Source organism: Acipenser ruthenus, chromosome 28 (genome assembly GCF_902713425.1).
Source record: "Acipenser ruthenus chromosome 28, fAciRut3.2 maternal haplotype, whole genome shotgun sequence".
Taxonomy (NCBI): Eukaryota; Metazoa; Chordata; class Actinopteri; order Acipenseriformes; family Acipenseridae; genus Acipenser; species Acipenser ruthenus.
In genome coordinates, this window is record NC_081216.1 from 3,528,110 (window position 1) to 3,546,760 (window position 18,651).

Below are 18,651 nucleotides of genomic sequence, written 5' to 3' on the forward strand. Positions count from 1 at the left end.
CCACCTTGGTGCAATTTCCTGGAAAATAAGTTGCAATATTGCAAATTTCTTTTTTTTTTTTTTTTCTCTTTCCAAAATGGTCTCTTCCTTGGAGTGCTCTTTTGGAAGTGTGGCACCCGTTCTCTGTACAGAGCGGTGCTTGCAATATGACCCCTGCAGAAGCTGGCAGACTCCCTCTGGTAGTGGTAACAGGGACTGCATTTTTGACTTCACAGCTGTAAGAACTGAATGAAGCGGGTGTCCTTCAGCCACTGGTGGTTCTGTGTAGAAGATGAATTTTTTTATATATATATATATATATATATATATAAATAAATAAATGTGAGCACTTTCTAAACCACTCCAGTGTTTTGACATTCAGAGATGTGACAAATAATGAATTTAAATGGGGGGGGGGGGGGGGAGGAGCTGGAGGAACGTTTCATGTTTTAAAATTAGGAGCCGTGTAGCTGGGTCTGGTTTCATAGTAAATATTTAATTTGAGTGACCCCTTTTAGGGTCCTCATTTAAAAAAGTGGTGCTATCACACTACATGGTAAACAAGATAACTACAGTCAGCACTCGGATATACAACACTCCCATACACACTGGTGTTTTACGGTCCTTGTATTGCAATAAAATTAATCCACCTTTTTATATATAATATGTAACAAATTCACGCACTTGCTCGTCATCCACGATTTCTGATACAAAGCCCATCTCTTCAGTGTACAACTGACTTGTTTACTGCAGCAGCTTTTTTTCTGGCATAGCAAATCAGTCTTTATGGTGCACTGTTACACTGCTTCCTCCAAAAACAAAGCGAATTAGGCAAGGCACTGTGATCTAAAAGTTAATTCATTAAACAGTTTTAGGTACTGCGATGCATTTTATTTTTTGAATCGTTATCTTCTGTGCATTTTCATTTGCAAGTGACATTGGGGCATTATCGAGCGCTATATTCTGCAGTCGTGAAGACTTCGGATACTGTTTTAATCTTGGAAACTGGTGTTATTTGAATCTTGCAAAATTGCATTGCCTTTTATTTTTTAACATTTCTCTGCATGGGTAGCATTTTGATTTCATTTTGCTGTTGGGTTGTTAATGGGGAATTTTGCATACTGCTACAATACGTACCGGATTTAAAAGTATGTCCTGTATTACAGTCCACGTGTCCACAGTTGTGTCTTTTGTCAAGTGATGTTGACAGAAACATCGTTCTGAATTAAAATACTACTTCTGTTAAATATAGTACTGTACCAACAAAAACTACAGTACATTTAAATGGAAGCATACTTCTCTTTTGATTGTTTTTGACATTGTATTTATATTTTTTGTTCCCTGAAAACAGACAAGTTTTTGTCCTTTACTGCTGTATTATTCCCCCCCACAGCTGCGCTAACAAATTTCAATGAAATAAACAACTTCTCTGTGTACAGTTCCTCAAACGCAAGTCATGTTTTCTTGTGTGTGTAGGGCAGGGAGTTGTTTAGGGGATAGGGGGCAGGGTACAACGTGCTCTCCTACATAAACTTCAAATCATGAAATAATTATGCGTCACACTTGTTCAACCGTCACTGAAGTCAACATTATCTAGGTTCGGATATGTGAGTGATGACTGTACCTCCATTTTACACTAATCTTCGCTCTAAAGCCCCTTTCGTACTGGCTTCTCTACCCCGCTTCTTGCTACCCCAATTGAGCGAGGTGAGATGCACGATGGGTGTTCGTAAGCGGGCACTGCTTTTGAAGCAGGGACCACCTGGGTGACAAGCCGGTTACTGCGCTTATCCATGTCCTGGAAGCAGCTTGGTATGCACTTTGTACTCGTGCCTCCCTATTTGACAAAGCCGGTGTTACGCAGATCCCCTTAGATTTGACGCCTGCGTAGATCAAGATCGCTATGCGTGAACGCTTGATGTTTCTGAACAATATTTACATGTAAAAAAATTAAAAAGTGTTTTAAAAGACCGTTTTATAAGGTTTACTTTTAATGAAGGGTTTAATGTATTGAGTAACGGAGGAGGCTGAGCGTACTGTAGAAATGCAGTGGTGTTAAACGTGCTGTTTTATTTTGCAACAGGATTAGTTTGGTCTTGTTTTCAAAGTTTGTTGCAAGCTGGAGCAGAACTCAATGGCAGTGCTTGAGAACACAGCGGGACTCGGGCACAGGAATGTCACGCATCCGCGTCCAGCTTTGAAAAACTGCATCTGTAATCATGCGGAGGAAACTGAAATCTGCGTAACACCGGGTCTACACACGAGTGAGCAGCTCTGCAACCAAATCCCGCTCCAAGCAGCACAAGTTTCCTGCATTTAGAAGTGTTTTTTTTTTTTTTTTTTTTTTTTTCTGGCGATTACGCTGGCCCTGCTGGTGTTGTCGGTTCTTTCCTTCAACTGTGATTATCTGTAGTAAACGATGCTGAATTACTGATGAAGAACTGGCTGTTCTAGTCATCTCATCTGTAGTTATTTTAAATGCGATATTAAAAGCAGAAGCGAAGCCTGGTAAATGCTTGACAAAACCTTAGCTGAGGAAGCAGTTACTTTTTTAAATGTACCTTCTCTTTACCACAGGAATGTAAACAGTCAGGAGATTGTAACAATCAATCATACTTCGCAACCATGCCGGTCATAAACGTCATTACAAGTCGCTCAGCAGATTGCTTTAAAGTAGAGCTTGTCTCTGCTTGCAGCTGGTTGCAGAAATGTCCATATATAGGCAATTGAGTTGCTCTGAGTCACAAAATAGTCTTGACAAAAACTGCAATCGAAATGCAATTGGTGTTTTTCGTGTGTGTTCGCAGCCAGTTGGCACAACATATGATGTATTTATTCTTGTGTTTACTTCTAACTCGATTTCCCCAACCTACTGCAGCTTTGGTTTCTTGTAGGTCACAGTAATCCAACCCCCCCCCCCCCCCCCCCCCCCCCCCTGCAGGGGGTCTATCTTGCCCAAATTCAATTTAGAAAACAATGACAAGGCTGTTTGCCTGCAACTCTATTGCAGCTGAAATTTGTTGTGGTTTCTGTGTACACCAAAAAAAAAAAAGTGTTTTTTTTGGTTTTTGGTAAGGAAGACCAGACTGTTATTGTGTAGTGGTTTTGTTTCTTAAAGGAAACTGAATGCAATATGAGAGGTCTTACCGGTGAGAGACAGTGTGGAGGAGTCAGCTGTTTTCCACAAGACTTTACCACTCCCATCCTGGTCACCTCCAGGAAGCTATTAAGAGCAGCGTGACTCCTGACTCACTCACCCTGGGAAACTAACAGCAAGCAAGCACACCACAGCCTCTCTGAGCAAACATAAAACACAAACTGCAATACATATATAAAATGACTCTTGTGTTTATTTAGCCTGCATACTGTATGTCTTCATCAGTGTTACTGAGGTGAAACTAGAAGAAACAGACAAGCATTTCGGCTCTTGTGCCTTCATCGGTGTTATTGTTGAGGGGAAACTAGATGAAACTCAAAAGTTAGGCAGAAAAACAATTTCTTTCACGGCCCGAGAAAAAAAAAAAACATTCTGTTTTGTATAATGTGTCTTTTATAAATTTTAAGTAGGACCGGCCGTGGCATTCCTCCTCCTGTGGGAGGGCAAGAATATCTGTTTCCCAGAGCTTGCCTGGATTTCAAACCTCAATCTTGGCAGCGTTACTGCTGCTGAGCCGGGAGAGGAGAGGCAGGATAGAGAGCTGAGCATGCGGCCTCCATTCCATTTAAGTCAAAGCACAGCAGAGTGTCATACAGCACAGTGAAAGCATGGTAAAGCACAGAGTTATGATAAAGCATATAAAAAAAGAGGCAAGCCAGGGTAAACTATTCATAGCATAAGGAAGGAGGGGGAGGAGGGCAGATTTAAAAGTGACCTTAGAAATGGATTCCATTTAATATCACCCTCACAACATCAGACCATCTCCCAGATTACTACAGCGTTCTGGACAGCAGGCACAGAGACATTCGCACTCATATTATTAGATACCGGTAGAATTAGAATCTGAAGTTCAGAGGGAGCTTAAAAAAAAAAAAAAAGAAAAAAGAATGTCGGAGGAGGAGTTTTTATGGATGTGATGATTGGTTCATAGCCTTTGGCCCTTGACTGGGCCTGCTCTGATTGGATACCAGCAGCCCCAATGCCCACCTACCTCCCACCACCCCTCACCCCACCTAAATGAAAGTAGACAGCTGGTAATTTAGTACCAGAGACTCAAGTTACTGGTAACACAACCCCTTTGCTCTGTTGTGGGGCAGAGGGACAGAGAAGCAGCTGCTTAGATTTGGGAGTCTAGTAAGAGAAATCTCTCAGCTCTTAGAAGAAAATAAAATAATAAATAAATAAATAAAACCAAAGTGGTCAGGTGAGCAGCGGGAGTGTCAGAAAAGGGAGAGAAGGAGAGAAAGGAGCAAAAGAAGTGGAGAAAAAAAAGTGAAGTCAGAAAGGAGTAGAGAGAAGTGAACAGAAGTGAAAAAGAACAGCGAGGGATTGTGAAGGAGAGGAGAGGAGGGGAGAGGATGCTGCGGCACAGGGCTCTGTTGAAGCTGCTGCTCTGCGCTGGACTCTGCTTCTTCATTGCAGGGACGGTGCTGGCAAGTTTCTACAACTACAGGTGAGCAGAACCAACCTGACGAAGATACAGGGGCAGCGAACCACTGAGAAGCACTGCAGTGTGGGAGAGCAGGGGAAATAGCTGCACAGTGTGGGAGAGCATGGGAAATAACTGCACAGTGTAGTAAAGCATGGGAAATAACTGCACAGTGTAGTAAAGCATGGGAAATAACTGCACAGTGTAGTAAAGCATGGGAAATAACTGCACAGTGTAGTAAAGCATGGGAAATAACTGCACAGTGTAGTAAAGCATGGGAAAGCATGGAAAATAACTGCACAGTGTAGTAAAGCATAGGAAATAACTGCACAGTGTAGTAAAGCATGGGAAATAACTGCACAGTGTAGTAAAGCATGGGAAATAACTGCACAGTGTAGTAAAGCATGGGAAATAACTGCACAGTGTAGTAAAGCATGGAAAATAACTGCACAGTGTAGTAAAGCATGGGAAATAACTGCACAGTGTAGTAAAGCATGGGAAATAACTGCACAGTGTAGTAAAGCATGGGAAATAACTGCACAGTGTAGTAAAGCATGGGAAATAACTGCACAGTGTAGTAAAGCATCGGAAATTGCTGCACAGTGTAGTAAAGCATGGGAAATAACTGCACAGTGTAGTAAAGCATGGGAAATAACTGCACAGTGTAGTAAAGTCATGTCACTGGTGAAGTTTTACCTTAAAACTGAAACGTGGTGTACCATAAGTGTTTAAGTGTAGTAAAGCAAGGTATAAACAAAGCACAGCTCCTTGTAGTTTTGTGTTGTTGGTTTGTGTCTCATATCTCCTGTCTGTTTCTGCTGCCTGCTGTGTGTCTGAGCCCAAGGCTATAAGGCAGACTCTGACAGGATCTGCTTTAGGAGGTGCCAGTAATGTTTAAACAGATATAATCAAACATCATACAATTGGTATAAATTAAAACTTTCAATGCAAGAGTGTTTACTTTAGCCAACAACTTTCATCAACTTTTGTCAGTTTTTCATTAAGTATATGGAAAACTACAAAGTGGAATGTAACTCAATATGTTAACGTAACATTAACAGTATTCAGCAGGTTTCATTCAACTTTAATCATTCAGCAAAATTAGTTAATTCTATAGAGTGATGCAAAACCTTTGGCCACAGCTGTATATGGGAGTCAATGCAAAGTCCTGATAAACACTATTAACAAACGTGTGTGTGCGTGTGCGTGTCTCAGTCTGTGTGTCTCAGAACTGCTTTTGTGGACATTCTGTTCAATACATGAAGACAGTCTGTTAATAAAGCTTGGGTCCATGTTTCCACAGCTACAGGAAGAAGGGGGTTAAGAGCTCCTCCAGCGCCACACAGAGGGGCGCAACGACAGCGCTGTGTCAGAGCTGCAGGTAGGAGGAGGACACCACAATCACTAACACAGAGCAAGCAAACCCTTAGAGCAGTGTACCATCGTACAAGCACAGCAACCTGTAATACAGCACAGTGAAGGCACAGCAACCTGTAATACAGCACAGTGAAGGCACAGCAACCTGTAATACAGCACAGCAACCTGTAATACAGCACAGTGACAGCACAGCAACCTGTAATACAGCACAGTGACAGCACAGCAACCTGTAATACAGCACAGTGAAGACACAGCAACCTGTAATACAGCACAGTGAAGACACAGCAACCTGTAATACAGCACAGTGAAGACACAGTAACCTGTAATACAGCACAGTGACAGCACAGCAACATGTAATACAGCACAGTGACAGCACAGCAACCTGTAATACAGCACAGTGACAGCACAGCAACCTGTAATACAGCACAGTGAAGACACAGCAACCTGTAATACAGCACAGTGAAGTCAAGGTGAAGCACAGGCCCACCTGGTATATCACAGATAGGTCTGGGGATGCACTGCACTGTGGTTAAGCATGAGGGCGACATGGGACAGCACAAGCACAGCAGACTGTTATAGAGTGCTGTGCAAGTGGACGATGGTAAACTCTTGATATATGGTGTTTGGTGCTTTTGTGACTCACTGTTTTGCTGCTAGAGAGGAGGACGCTGTCAGGAAGAGAGTGCTGCAGTTAGAGGCGCAAGGATGGGAGAGATGGGAGGAGTCTTATCAGAAGCTCAGGTGAGAGACAGAGAGCTTTATCAGCAAGTCAGGCAGCTGTTGGTTCCCCTGATGGCTGACGTTCACCACAGTAAATTTGCACTGTAATTTTGCAGTTTTCCCCCTTGCTTTAACCATGGTTATACCATGCGTTTGCCATAGTTTACCCTGGTCTGCCATGTTTGTTAATATGCTAGATCCAGACTGTGTTTTTACAGATGTGCTATGTTTCAGGTCTGCGCTGTCGAGAGATTGCCACGGCGTCTCCGATGCTGTCATCACCCAGAAAAACACGCCTCTGGGGTCGAAGGTGTTTTATGACGGGGAGAAGCGCAGACACATCAAGATCAACCAGAAGATATTCAGCACCTTCCCCCTAGTGAGAACAGAGAGTGACAGCGAGGGGGTGGGGGGCAGGGGCACTGACCACAGCAACCTGACATCAAAGAACATTAAGAAATACAGATTCCTTCATAAATGACTTTCGTTCACATATAAAAAAAAATACATCCCTTTTTAGTCCTGTTTGAAATTTCCAAAGATTTTGTTTCTGTGAAAATTACAGAGGATGCACGATGCTAACTTTCCACTGCTCTCCCCTTGTTATTCCTGCTTTATTAGGGATAATCGTATTCAGGATGGCTTTGCTAACTGCTCCAGGTCTTATATAGGGGCAGGGCAAGGTGGGGAGGGAGCATCCTTCTATTTAGGCTAGAAAGAACACGACCCTTAAAAAGCATTTACCACAGTAAATGTGCACAGTAATTTTACAGTCCTGCCCCCCCCCCCCTCATGCTTTCCCATTTTTATACTATGCATTTACCATAGTTTTCCAATTTTTAATATGCTTTACCACACCTCTCTGTGCTTTACCATACCTCTCTGTGCTTTACAATGCTTGCCTATGCTTTACCATACCTCTCTGTGCTTTACAATGCTTGCCCGTGCTTTATCATGCTGTCACGGTGTTTTATTACACTGTGCTGTGCTTTTTACTGCAGGTGATTTCTAAAAGGGTAACACTCATGGTGCTGCAGTGAGCTGTGCTGTTGTCTCGTTGGGTATACTGTGTTCAGTATTCCGAACCCTTTCCCTTCCCCCCAGGAGACCCCCTTCGGGAACGTCACCTTCGCTTCCTGCGCAGTCGTCGGGAACGGCGGGATCCTATTGGACAGCGACTGCGGAGAGGAGATCGACCGGGCTGACTTCATAATCAGGTCTGAGAGAGAAACAGAGAAAGAAACTCTTAATATAGTAAAACTTCCACGTGTAATAGCTGTGCTGGCTGTGTGTCTGTCTCTCATCCTTCCTTCCCCCACTCTCTCTATCCGTCTCCCCATCACTTCTCCCTCCCTGCCTTTCTCTGGCCCTCTCCTCTTTCCCTATATCTCTCTGCCATTCCCCTCTCTTCTCTCCCCTATCTTTATCTCCCTCCTTCCCCATCTCTCTCTCTCTCTCTCTCTCTCTCTCTGGATCACCTTCACACTCACCCCCTCACACCCTTCCCCGCTGCCTCTCTCAGGTGTAATCTGCCCCCGGTGGAAGGGAGGTATCACAGCGACGTGGGAAACAAAACAGACCTGGTCACCGCCAATCCCAGCATCCTCCTGGAGAAGTGAGTCTCTACCACCAGGTTGTGTCTCTTATATAATAGATGCCAACTGTAGCAGTTTGGTACAATAATCAATCAATCGTGATCCTGCCTCTCCTCCCTCCCCTCCCCTCCCTTCTTGCAGACTCTAAGGTAAAACTAGACAAAGTCAAGTAGACAAGTACTTGAGTTAGTACCTTCTGCAGTGTCTAGCCGAATCCATAGTCTTCACTTTGTTTCCAAAGCTATACAACACTCAACAATTCATATAAGAAACTTAACTAACGCAACTACAAAAACCGTTCCACTGGAAGACTTTTGTCAGTGTCTTCAATGACGCTTCTGGTAGAAATGTTTGTCATGGAATTGATTTTGTTTTCTTTCAGTAGTATTTCTTTACTCCTATAGTTGTATCTATCTGAAGCGTGCACTCTTGACTCTGCTGTCTCTGATCCCGCCTCTCTTCCCTGCAGGTTCGCTGCTCTGTCTGAGTGGAGGAGGCCCTTTGCGGACTGCGTTTCCCGCTACGGCGCGGGCGCAATGCTGGCACTGCCCGCCTTCTCGTACGGGCGCAACACGCCGCTGTCCCTGCGGGCCCTCTACACGCTGCAGGACTTCAGGAGCCCGGTGCGGCCCATCTTCCTGAACCCACGGTACCTGGGCAGCCTGGCTAGGTTCTGGAGGGCTCGTGGGCTCCGGTCTTCCCGCCTCAGCACCGGGCTCATGATGGCCAGCCTGGCGCTGGAGCTGTGCAGCTCAGTCCGGCTCTACGGGTTCTGGCCCTTTGACCGCGGCCCCAACGGCTCCCCGCTGCTGCATCACTACTACGATGACCGGCGCTCCCCGAGCAGCATCCACGCCATGCCAGCAGAGTTCAGCCAGCTGCTGGGGCTGCACAGGCAGGGCGTGCTGAGGATACAGCTGGGGAGGTGCCAGACAAAGCAGGGAGAGGGGAGAGGAGAGGGTAGGGAGGCCAGCCTGAGACAACCTGGGCTAACTTCCACTGGTTGATCCCTGCAGCCAGCATCGCTGCCGTTATGTGTGCTGATCACTGGAGCCAGCATTACACTGCAGCCATCAACAACAGGCCCAACAGAAATCCACGTTACCTGGTGGAGGGAAAGCGCTGAAGGCTCATATATTACAGTGAAGCTACGTCTTGGTTGGTCCCCATCACTGCTATCTCATTTTATCTTGATGAAAGCAGAGTCCAGTATTAGCATGAAGTAAATAACAGCTACTCTCATGTAATAAAAATCGACCAACCTGCCACTATGAGACAGCACCTGAGACTCTGTGTCTGTCAATCCCCTGCCTGTCTGTCTGTCCCCCAGTCTCAGTAGTACAGACGCAGCACACAAGAGTGTGTGTTATAGTTGAGGGCTGACAGGTGTGAGTGTCTCGGATCCGGCTAACAACTTAACTGCGCTCCGCTGTCTCAGACATTGAAGGAAATAAGGAAATAACAACAAGGCTAGTGGCTAGTGCCTCCACAGTGCTATTATTGAGGGGAAACTAGAAGAAACTGAGTCAACCAGACAAGGGTTTTGGCACGTGCCTTCATCAGTGTTATTGAAACTAGAAAAAACTGAGTCAAGCAAAGGGATAGTGCCTTCATCAGGGTTACTGAGGTTACTGAGGTGAAGCTAAAAGGAAAATCCTAGTCAAGTTGCTGTTGTAAGAATCTATTTTTTTTAATGTAGTTTTTTGTGCCTTAGATTTACAAGAGCAATGTGTTAAAAGAAATAAAACCTTGCTGTATGTTTTTACAAATGGTATGTTATTGTAATAAAATATTATTTTTAAAATACTTTTTTTCTGTTGCAATAAATTATGAATAAGCTTACTGTGTGGTTCTGCACAAATACCTTATAAAAATATATACATCCTTCACATTCCACATAGCATTCAGCTTTGTCTTAAAGTGGGCTCTGTTGGTGGTCCAGTTTGTTTGTATTCCCCCTATCATGCTAAATTTCACCCACCCCCCCCATAAAAGTATATCAACAAACTTTATTAATACATGTCAAAACAGCAAAACAACCAGCACTACTAGTGTGTCTGTATGAGACAAAATGAGTTCAAATGTATTCAAATTAGGTTGTAAATATACACACACGCATATCTATGGTTTAATTACGAATATATATATATATATATATATATATATATAAAACCTTCTTTCTTCCAGAGCGAGTGAGCGTTGTGACAGTACCATGAGTCTTGTACTTCTTGATAACAGAAACAATAGTTGAAACTGGGATACTCAAATGCTTGGAAACCTTCTTGTACCTGTAGGTTCTATAGACATTGTCATCTCAAATATATTGCAAATGTCATGCACTTTCTTATGTTATGTTCTTATGATATTGTATCAGGAATCTACATTGAATGAACTTTAATCTAATTTGTCTAGCTTTGCCTAGAAATAACGATCAACTGAACACCTTGAATGCACCAGACACTCAGGAAACAAAAGGCTAATCAAACCCGTCTAGTGAGAGAGAGGTGGTTTAGCAGAGGAGTCTGAAAGAGAGAAAAGTAGCTTAAAGATTTAGAGATTTAAGACAAATTTCACATCATGTTGATTTAATACCACTATGAGTACGAGATGCAAATGTTTTTATTCTTAAATTGCCTAACAAGTATAGAATAACCCAGGTAATAAATCCCTAAGAGAATTAAACTGTTGGCAATGTCCAACCAAAGTCGCAACCAGACATGTTTGGTGTCTAAAGAAATGTAATTTCTTATGGTAAAAATAACGGGAATTCAGAATAAAATCTGAATTATTTAGCAAAAGTTATGCACGTTTTAAAAGTTTCCCCTTTCCAGATTTTGATAAAGAACTAATCAGACAGAGGAAGGGGGGAGCAATCAATCAAGATTGCAAGCCCATTCGCTACAAAATAGCCAATCGGAGCACGCAGCGGGAAATTCAAATAATCTCTCTGTTTGAAAAGTATAAAACCCCCTGCTTTTGCCCCAGCTCCTGGTCCCCAGACCTGCGTTGGTCCCCAACTCTAGTCCCCAGACCTGCGTTGGCCCTCTAATCTGAGTCCCCAACTCTACTCCCCAGCTCTACCCCCTATGCTTGCCCTCTAATCTGAGCACAGTGCTATCCAGACCTGCTTTAGCCCCAGACTGGTTGCTGATCCCTGCTTGCTCAGACTCTAAGAAACTACAACACTGCACCTGGAGCCCTCAGCTCTCAGTATTTATCCATCAAGGTTGGGGGCCCTGACACTCGGAGAAACACAAGGTAACAGAACTGCTTTTCAGGCTAGGTAACAATACTCTTAAATATCTATTCAGGTATTGTGTGACCCCTTGTTGTGTCAGTATGTACTAGTATTTTGTTGGTAAATTGTTGTTTTAAACCTTAGTTCTCATTGTAATGCTTTTAATGTGACTTTAATTGTGTAACTGTTTTGTGTGCTTTTCAAACTTTTATATTGTTGCATGCTTAATAAATACCATCTTTCTAAGAAGAGATTCCCAGTATTGAGTCATTCGCTCATGTTGAACAAACATGATTTATGAACTTTGAACAGTCTGGAATGTGGTCTGTTTTTGGCTTGTTGTAATGTGTAAATATTGCACATTACAAGAGCGATATTAAAAACGGGTTTGTACATTATAATAGGACACCGTTTATTGTAGAGGTCCCACCGAGATCTTGACTATCAAAGGTACCTCTTTATCCCCTACAGTTTTTGGAGGTCCTTTAATTTGTTGCTCTTAAGAAAATATTAACTGCCTACAATAGTACCCACATACCCTTCTCCAGCTTTATGAAATAATTTTCTACCTGAGGTCTTCAGATAGCTTTTACATTTTCCCATATTGACTTATTGGTAATGACAGCAATCATCCTATGCCTAACCCTTTTATACAGTCTAAGAATGTTCACCTACAATTCAGCATTTTCTAGACTTTTCTAGAATTAGGTTCTGCATTATCATATTGACATTTCTAGCATCTTGTAGACAATACTATCATAGCATCAAAGGGTATGAATACTTTTGAATTAGCATTTTTGGAGTTTTTCAAAACAATTTGTGGAATAAATAATTGTAGACATCTATTTCTTGTAACTTTTTTCCCCTCATCCACAAAAGCAAAACTTTTACTACAAAATATGAGAGAGAGAGAGAGAGAGAGAGAGAGAGAGAGAGAGAGAGAGAGAGATTCCTCAGTGACCAAATAAACTAATCTGTGGGGTTACTCATAATCACCCCACCCTTTATTTTTAAAACCGTAATTTTAATATTCTCTCAGAATATACTCCATACAAATCGACATTTAAATAGAAACATTAAGCTAACATTTTCATTATGGAGTCAAAACAGTACACACTCAAATGATAACTACTGACAGCGGGAACTAGCCGTTACCTATTCAAAACTGAGTCAATTCGGCCATGACTATTGATTTCAAAAGGTTGTAAAAGTGAAGCCCAAATCCTGGCTCTACCTGCCAATAATTTAGCCAAAGATTCAGATTCACAGTGAAGCCGTAATGATTACTTTTCATTGACAGCCACTAGTACGAGTAATTAAATAATGACATTGAAAATAATTCTCACCTGTGCAAACCCGCCTTCCTTGGCTATAAAACTGAGGAGGCTGGGGGTGAAGGTGGGACATTGATACAGGGAAAGATAAGGAGAATTTAGTTAGCAAAAAAGTAGTTTTCTTTTTCAACATGAATCCCGTCGAAAACATCCGCCAAGCTACGGTAGATGCGATCCCCACGAATATTTATAACTGCACTCAGTCGGACTGCGGAGCCACGTTTACGCGGGAATGGCGGCTGAAAGAGCACTTGGCCGCGCACACCGGAGAGGTGAGTTGGGGATAAGGCCTGTTCGGTCTGCCGCCTCTTATTTCTTGTTTAAAACGCTTGTTATAAGGTATTCATCACTGCTGTAGTGGTTTGTTTTCTGAAAGTTACTTATGACTAAAGTTATAACACTTGGTGCAACAAGTAAATTACTGTTAAAATCGGTTTTACCACCATTCAACGTGCTCCGACGGCACTAGTAATTGTATAGTAAATAATCTGTCTCCTGCGCAAACTTGCTCGCCTGTTTGTTTGTTTTTTTGTTTGAACTTGTGGTAACAAATTTGTACTTGATTAACCTGTTAAACTGGGGCTTTTATGGTGAAGACGAGACATTTTTTCAACATAAATTGTGTTTAGGGCTATTTTTCTGAGTTTATTTTGTTTACCTGGTTGGACGCTCTCCTTACCGCGGTCTGTCTCCTTGAGCGCGGGGTGGTGCGCTCGCGCAGGAGTTCGATCGAACGCCCGCCAGTTTTTGAATTTTTTTTTTTAAATCTGTTCGGTTTGAATGTTCTGGTTTGTGTTCCAGAAGCCTCAGGTGTGTGACGTGGCGGAGTGCGGGCGCCGATTCACCCGCAAGTCTCACCTGCAGCGTCACAAGCTGACGCACAGCGGCCAAAAGCAGTTCAGGTAGGCTATGGATCGGCGTTCTATATATTCTGTATTGGATCTCTATTGTAACCGGAATATAACATCTACTCCGTGTAAATCTATGTACTGAATTCTCTCAGCAAAACGGCGTAGCTAATTCCAATGGTGAATTTAAGTTTTGTGTTGGATAGGTGTGTGTTATTTTTTTGGTGGGGTGGCGAAGTTTTATCTAAATCGGGAGTTGGTTTGCATAAAATGCGGAGTTTATTTCCGAAGACCAGGACAAATGTGTGGACCATGTGACTTCTCGGACCTGAACCTGTGAAATACTTTAGATTATCTGTTCGGCATGCATTTTGGTGTGAGGGCCGGGCAGGAGCATCGTGATAGTCGGCTTCAGTTGGGCAAGGACTGATTTGGACGTCTTTTTAAGATGGACGTAACGAAGACAAACTGGGTGGGGTCTACAGCATAGGAGTGCCAAAGTTATTGCATACGAGAACAGTAGCGGCGGCGTCAGGTGTGGTGCGACTTTATGAAAAATACACACGGTCTACGGTGTGCTTATGAAACTACTATTGCACTGCAACCAATTTGTATTTAGAAGAGTCGTGTTTTAATAAAGGCGTGTTAATAAGGATGTGTTACTTTGTTTGTAGTATCACTTTATATAATTTACAGATTGAAAGACCGGATGTGTCAAGTCTTACCTGCGGCCTTTGTGTACTGTCAAATTTAAATCAATAGTATAGCAACCAACTAGTTGGCGGTCATCGATCGAGCCAGATTATAGGAAAACTCTTAAAATGGATTTTGAAGGCTTTTATACAAAGCAGTTTGAGCTACACGCTTGTATAATGGAGAGTTAATCTGTGAATGCCCATCGATGCAATGCTGTGTGCATGAAAGAGGGTAAGAGGCGCAAAAACGAGATTTCTCATACTCGAGTAAGGAACCAAGGAGTGTTTCGGTTTGTCATGATGAGATTAAGTGTGTGATCATGAGATTGCAGGTGATCGTGAACCTGTCCAGAAGACGAGTGAAATAAGGATTAGGAAGGGGGCTGTGTGTGTAAGCGAGTCTATCATTTATGCATTAATATACATATGAAATTGCAATCCATTTCAAGTATAGTCTATTTGAAGTTGCTGCTTAATAAAATGGCATTTGTGTTTTTTGACTAGTTTTCATTTACGAATCAAGTTTTCTGTGGATTTGTTGCTCAAACGCTGAATTTAATAAACAATACCTCAGCCCCACACTCTCCTTCCACACCCGCTTTAGATTAGTAGATTGATTCACTGAAAGGTCAAGGGGTGACGTCACAGACGTGTTTTAAATGCGGGGAAAAACATTTTGGTTCGCCAAGGGTTAATTTCTTGCCCAATGTCCTGATGGTGTTCTATCTTTAATTGGTTTGTTTTGTTAATTTAGCTGTTAACTGATGGATTGCATTTAATTTCCCTTGGCTTTTGTTTCAGAAAGTAAACTCATTAACGCGTGCCAAAGACCATTACATTGCAAATCACACTTCGACAATTACACTCGGGCACATACCGGCAATTTATTTTACAGGCACCTCTGGTACACTCGAATCTCGGTTATGGTTTGCAATGTTCTGTCTTGTTTTTCCTCTTTACATAACTGCACGGCTGTCAACCGCAATTTATGTAACTCGCGTTTCATGTTCTCGCCTGAAGTCCTTTCCTCTATCATTAGAGCCAGCAGTGTCAGCCTGACGCAATTATCCCGAATTAATAACCTAACTGCTCCTGTGCTGTCTGTCCTTAGGTGTACCTACGTGAGTTGCAGCCAGACATTTGTAACGCGGGATAGTCTGAAGAGACACATCAAATACGCCCACGGCGTCAAGGACTGTTACTACAAGGTAGGGGGCGCTGTGGTAGTGCTCCTCGCCACTACAGAGGTGTGCTGGCGAACTCTGCAGCATTAACGCACTCCTGTATGAAATGTTAAATGGTTTACATTAAGTAGTTTTTATTTCTCTATAGAGATCTCTACCCATATGCAATTGCCGTGCATGAGGATTAAGGTGGGTGGGCACTTTGGCATGATGTGGGTACTGATACTAAAAGGACTGATTCTTCCTCCCACAGTGCCCACAGCAAAGCTGCCTGAAGACCTTCAAGAAACGCAAAGCCTACAAGACTCATCTCAATGAACATGCAGTTACCTGCTCGTTCCAGTAGGTGACCCCGTTCCTCCAGTTGTGTCATGTACAGGAACTCTGCTCCAATTTGCTGCCCTCCCAATATTGTGTTCAAGGTGGCAAAATTAGAAAAGGGATTTGACACTTTTGCTTAGTGAACGGTTGCATTGCTCTGTTCTTCAAAGTCAATGCTTAAAGCCAAGCAACCCCTTTTTAGCATTAAGTTTGGTTTTTTTTGCTAGCCAGGGCTGTTCTCAATGCTCCGTTCTCCTCACAGGTGTCAGCAGGCGGGCTGTGGGAGGAAGTTTGAAACGTGTGCCGCACGCAAAGCCCATGAGAAGACCCACAAAGGTGAGATGCTGTGGCGGGTAAACGTCTCGTCGGTGGGGTTGCTCGAGCGGTTGTGGGTGGTCTGTGCCCCATCCCTGGATTAACCAGCGCTCTCTCTGCCTGTCCCCTCCAGGGTATGCCTGCAAGGTTCCTGCCTGCCAGACTGTTGCTGCTACCTGGAGCAAGCTGCAAAAGCACATGCTGAAGCACCCAGGTAAAAACTACACCTGTAATAAAAAAAAATCCAGGCATTTAATTGAACTGCTTGGCAATACAGTAAGCAGTTTGTAGGTTCAGGTACTGCTCATGTTTTTACATCCTGCGGCTTGGTCAAGTTTTTAAAATGAGCATGAAAAACCTTTCTATCCTGGATCTCTCCTCTCTCTCGCTCAGCTACTTTCTCCTGCACCGTGTGTCAGAAGAAATTCACAAAGCGCGGGACCCTGCGGAGGCATCGCCGCTGCCATGGCCTGCCCAAGCCGGTACTGCGGTGCCCCAGCGAGGGTTGCCAGGCCTCCTTCTCCACCAGCTTCAACCTGCAGCATCACATCCGCAAGGTGCACCTGCAGCTGCTCCAGTACCACTGCTACTATCCCGACTGCACCAAGGCCTTTGCGATGAGGGTGAGCAGCACCCCATACCCGCGTATGGAATCTGTCAATTCAACACCCACTTCATGTGTTTCTCCATTTAGCACCATTGAGTTAATAGGTGTGGATGTTGTGTGAAGCAACGAGTGGAGTGACCATGATGTATTTGCATCTACTAATTTTATTTTAGACCAGTGTAATTCATACTAAATGCAGTGTAGTCTTAAAAAAACTACCCAGTGGCACCCTGTCATTGCTCCAGGAACAAACATGCTGCTTCAGGGATAGACAAGACCCCCATTGCACACCTGTTTTGATCCTTTCCTGGTTTTAAGAGTAACACCTGTACACTGAGGCTAATCACGCTCGTAGTAAAACCTGGAATCAGTGAGTGCTTTGCAATGGGAGTCTTCCTTCCTGGTGTTCTGTATCGGACCCTTGTGCAATAGTGTGAAACGAGCAACAGTTTAAAATCTTGCCTACTGGTGATCATCACTAGAACACTTTTCTTTCAGGAGAGCCTGGCCAGACATGTTGTTCATCATGACCCAGACAGGCAGAAGCTCCAGGTAAGGACCTCTGACGTCTCTCAGGTTTTCCACCCATTGGGGAAGCCTGTACACTGGGGATGGAAGGAGAGGGAGGGGTGCGGGAGGAGAGTCATCGTTTTTTTTTTTTTTTTTTTTTTTTTCTCCCTCAAAAGATCGTGCCTAGTCAATATTCAGACCTTCCTTTTTTATAATGAGTCAGTCAGGGGGAGGGGGGGGGGGGCTGTTGTAAGAGACTGGGCTGTTTTGTTGTTCCGTATGAGACTGCTAGTGTAATAGCCTGTTCCTGGCCTTTTCTAAAGGGTGAGCACTAACTAAACTGGAGTTGTAAAGCCGAGGATGGGCGCAGGGGTAGCGTGTCTGGCTAACGCTGTTCCTGGCTAGTTGCAGGTGGCGCGCCAGTGCCCCAGTAAGATCTGGCAGAAGCGGCTGAGAGGGGGCCGCGGGCGCAGGACCCCCGTGATTGAGGAGGACCTGCGGCAGCTCTTCAGCCTGAAGCTGCGGTTCCGCCGGCGAGGCAAGGTGGAGTGCGACCTGAGAGGCCTGTTCAACGAGCGCAAGAGCCTGCGCTACGTGCAGCAGGAGGTCAGTCTGAAGGAGCTGTTTGAGCAGCGCCCCCCGCGACGCACAGAGAAGAACCCTGCAGGGGGCAGAACTGAGCACCCTACACCGGTGTCGAAGGGCCCATGATTGTCATCCTGTTATAGTAATGTTTTTTTTTTTGTTTTGTCAGTTGTGCCTGCTAATTTGTTTTATTTATGCACTTTGAAAATGTAATAGATTTGTGGATTCAGAGCAGGCGTTCTAACCTCAGTTATTATGAACTTGTCATGTGGATGCTAGATCAACTGATTCTATACAATTGTAGTAATAGAAAAGTGAAGTACAGATTTGACTTGCTATAAATCTTGTGTTTTTGGGTGGGGGGTGGTCTGTTTTGTTTGTAACCAGTGAGGAGCAGGCATGAGACTCTTCTTGTTTTTGAATCTTGGGTTTGTTTTATTTAAGATGGTGTTGAACTGTCTGTAGTGTTCATGCTTGAAGCTGTGTGAAGTGGTTTTTTTTTTTTTTTTTTTTTTTTGTTTTGTATGTTCTCTCCATTTTATTTCATTTTGGGAGCTGAATTCACCCCCAATAAAATGTTTCTGCCCTGTGTGCTGTTGTAGATGTCCTTCCTGCACACTGACGACCGTGTTTTATATAATAGTCATAGTTCAAAATCCATGACAATTCTATCCACGGCATGATGTTATCCAATGCATGTGTATTTTTATAGAAATTTCAGATGAATTTTGGAGGCAACACTAGATAAAATATTGCT

At 43.5% G+C, this 18,651-nt stretch overlaps 2 protein-coding genes across 3 annotated transcripts; both read left to right on the forward strand.

Moving 5' to 3' along the window:
* The first annotated feature begins 4,175 nt into the window (after positions 1–4,175).
* Positions 4,176–9,843, forward strand: LOC117435075 (alpha-2,8-sialyltransferase 8F-like). The gene is made up of 7 exons (XM_034057995.3): positions 4,176–4,589; positions 5,869–5,946; positions 6,600–6,683; positions 6,897–7,041; positions 7,767–7,879; positions 8,185–8,277; positions 8,727–9,843. Exons 1-7 carry the CDS (start codon positions 4,495–4,497, stop codon positions 9,262–9,264), a joined length of 1,146 nt encoding a protein of 381 aa, XP_033913886.1. The 5' UTR covers positions 4,176–4,494; the 3' UTR covers positions 9,265–9,843.
* Positions 9,844–12,908: 3,065 nt separating this feature from the next.
* Positions 12,909–18,651, forward strand: 42sp43 (P43 5S RNA-binding protein). Of its 2 annotated transcripts, none has more exons than XM_034906752.2 (9): positions 12,909–13,101; positions 13,631–13,731; positions 15,484–15,580; positions 15,810–15,898; positions 16,140–16,213; positions 16,326–16,406; positions 16,586–16,815; positions 17,298–17,351; positions 17,721–18,651. In XM_034906752.2, exons 1-9 carry the CDS (start codon positions 12,961–12,963, stop codon positions 18,018–18,020), a joined length of 1,167 nt encoding a protein of 388 aa, XP_034762643.2. In that variant the 5' UTR covers positions 12,909–12,960; the 3' UTR covers positions 18,021–18,651. The 2 variants fall into 2 exon arrangements, with proteins under 2 accessions (XP_034762643.2, XP_058859243.1); XM_059003260.1 differs by having other exon boundaries at positions 17,715–18,649.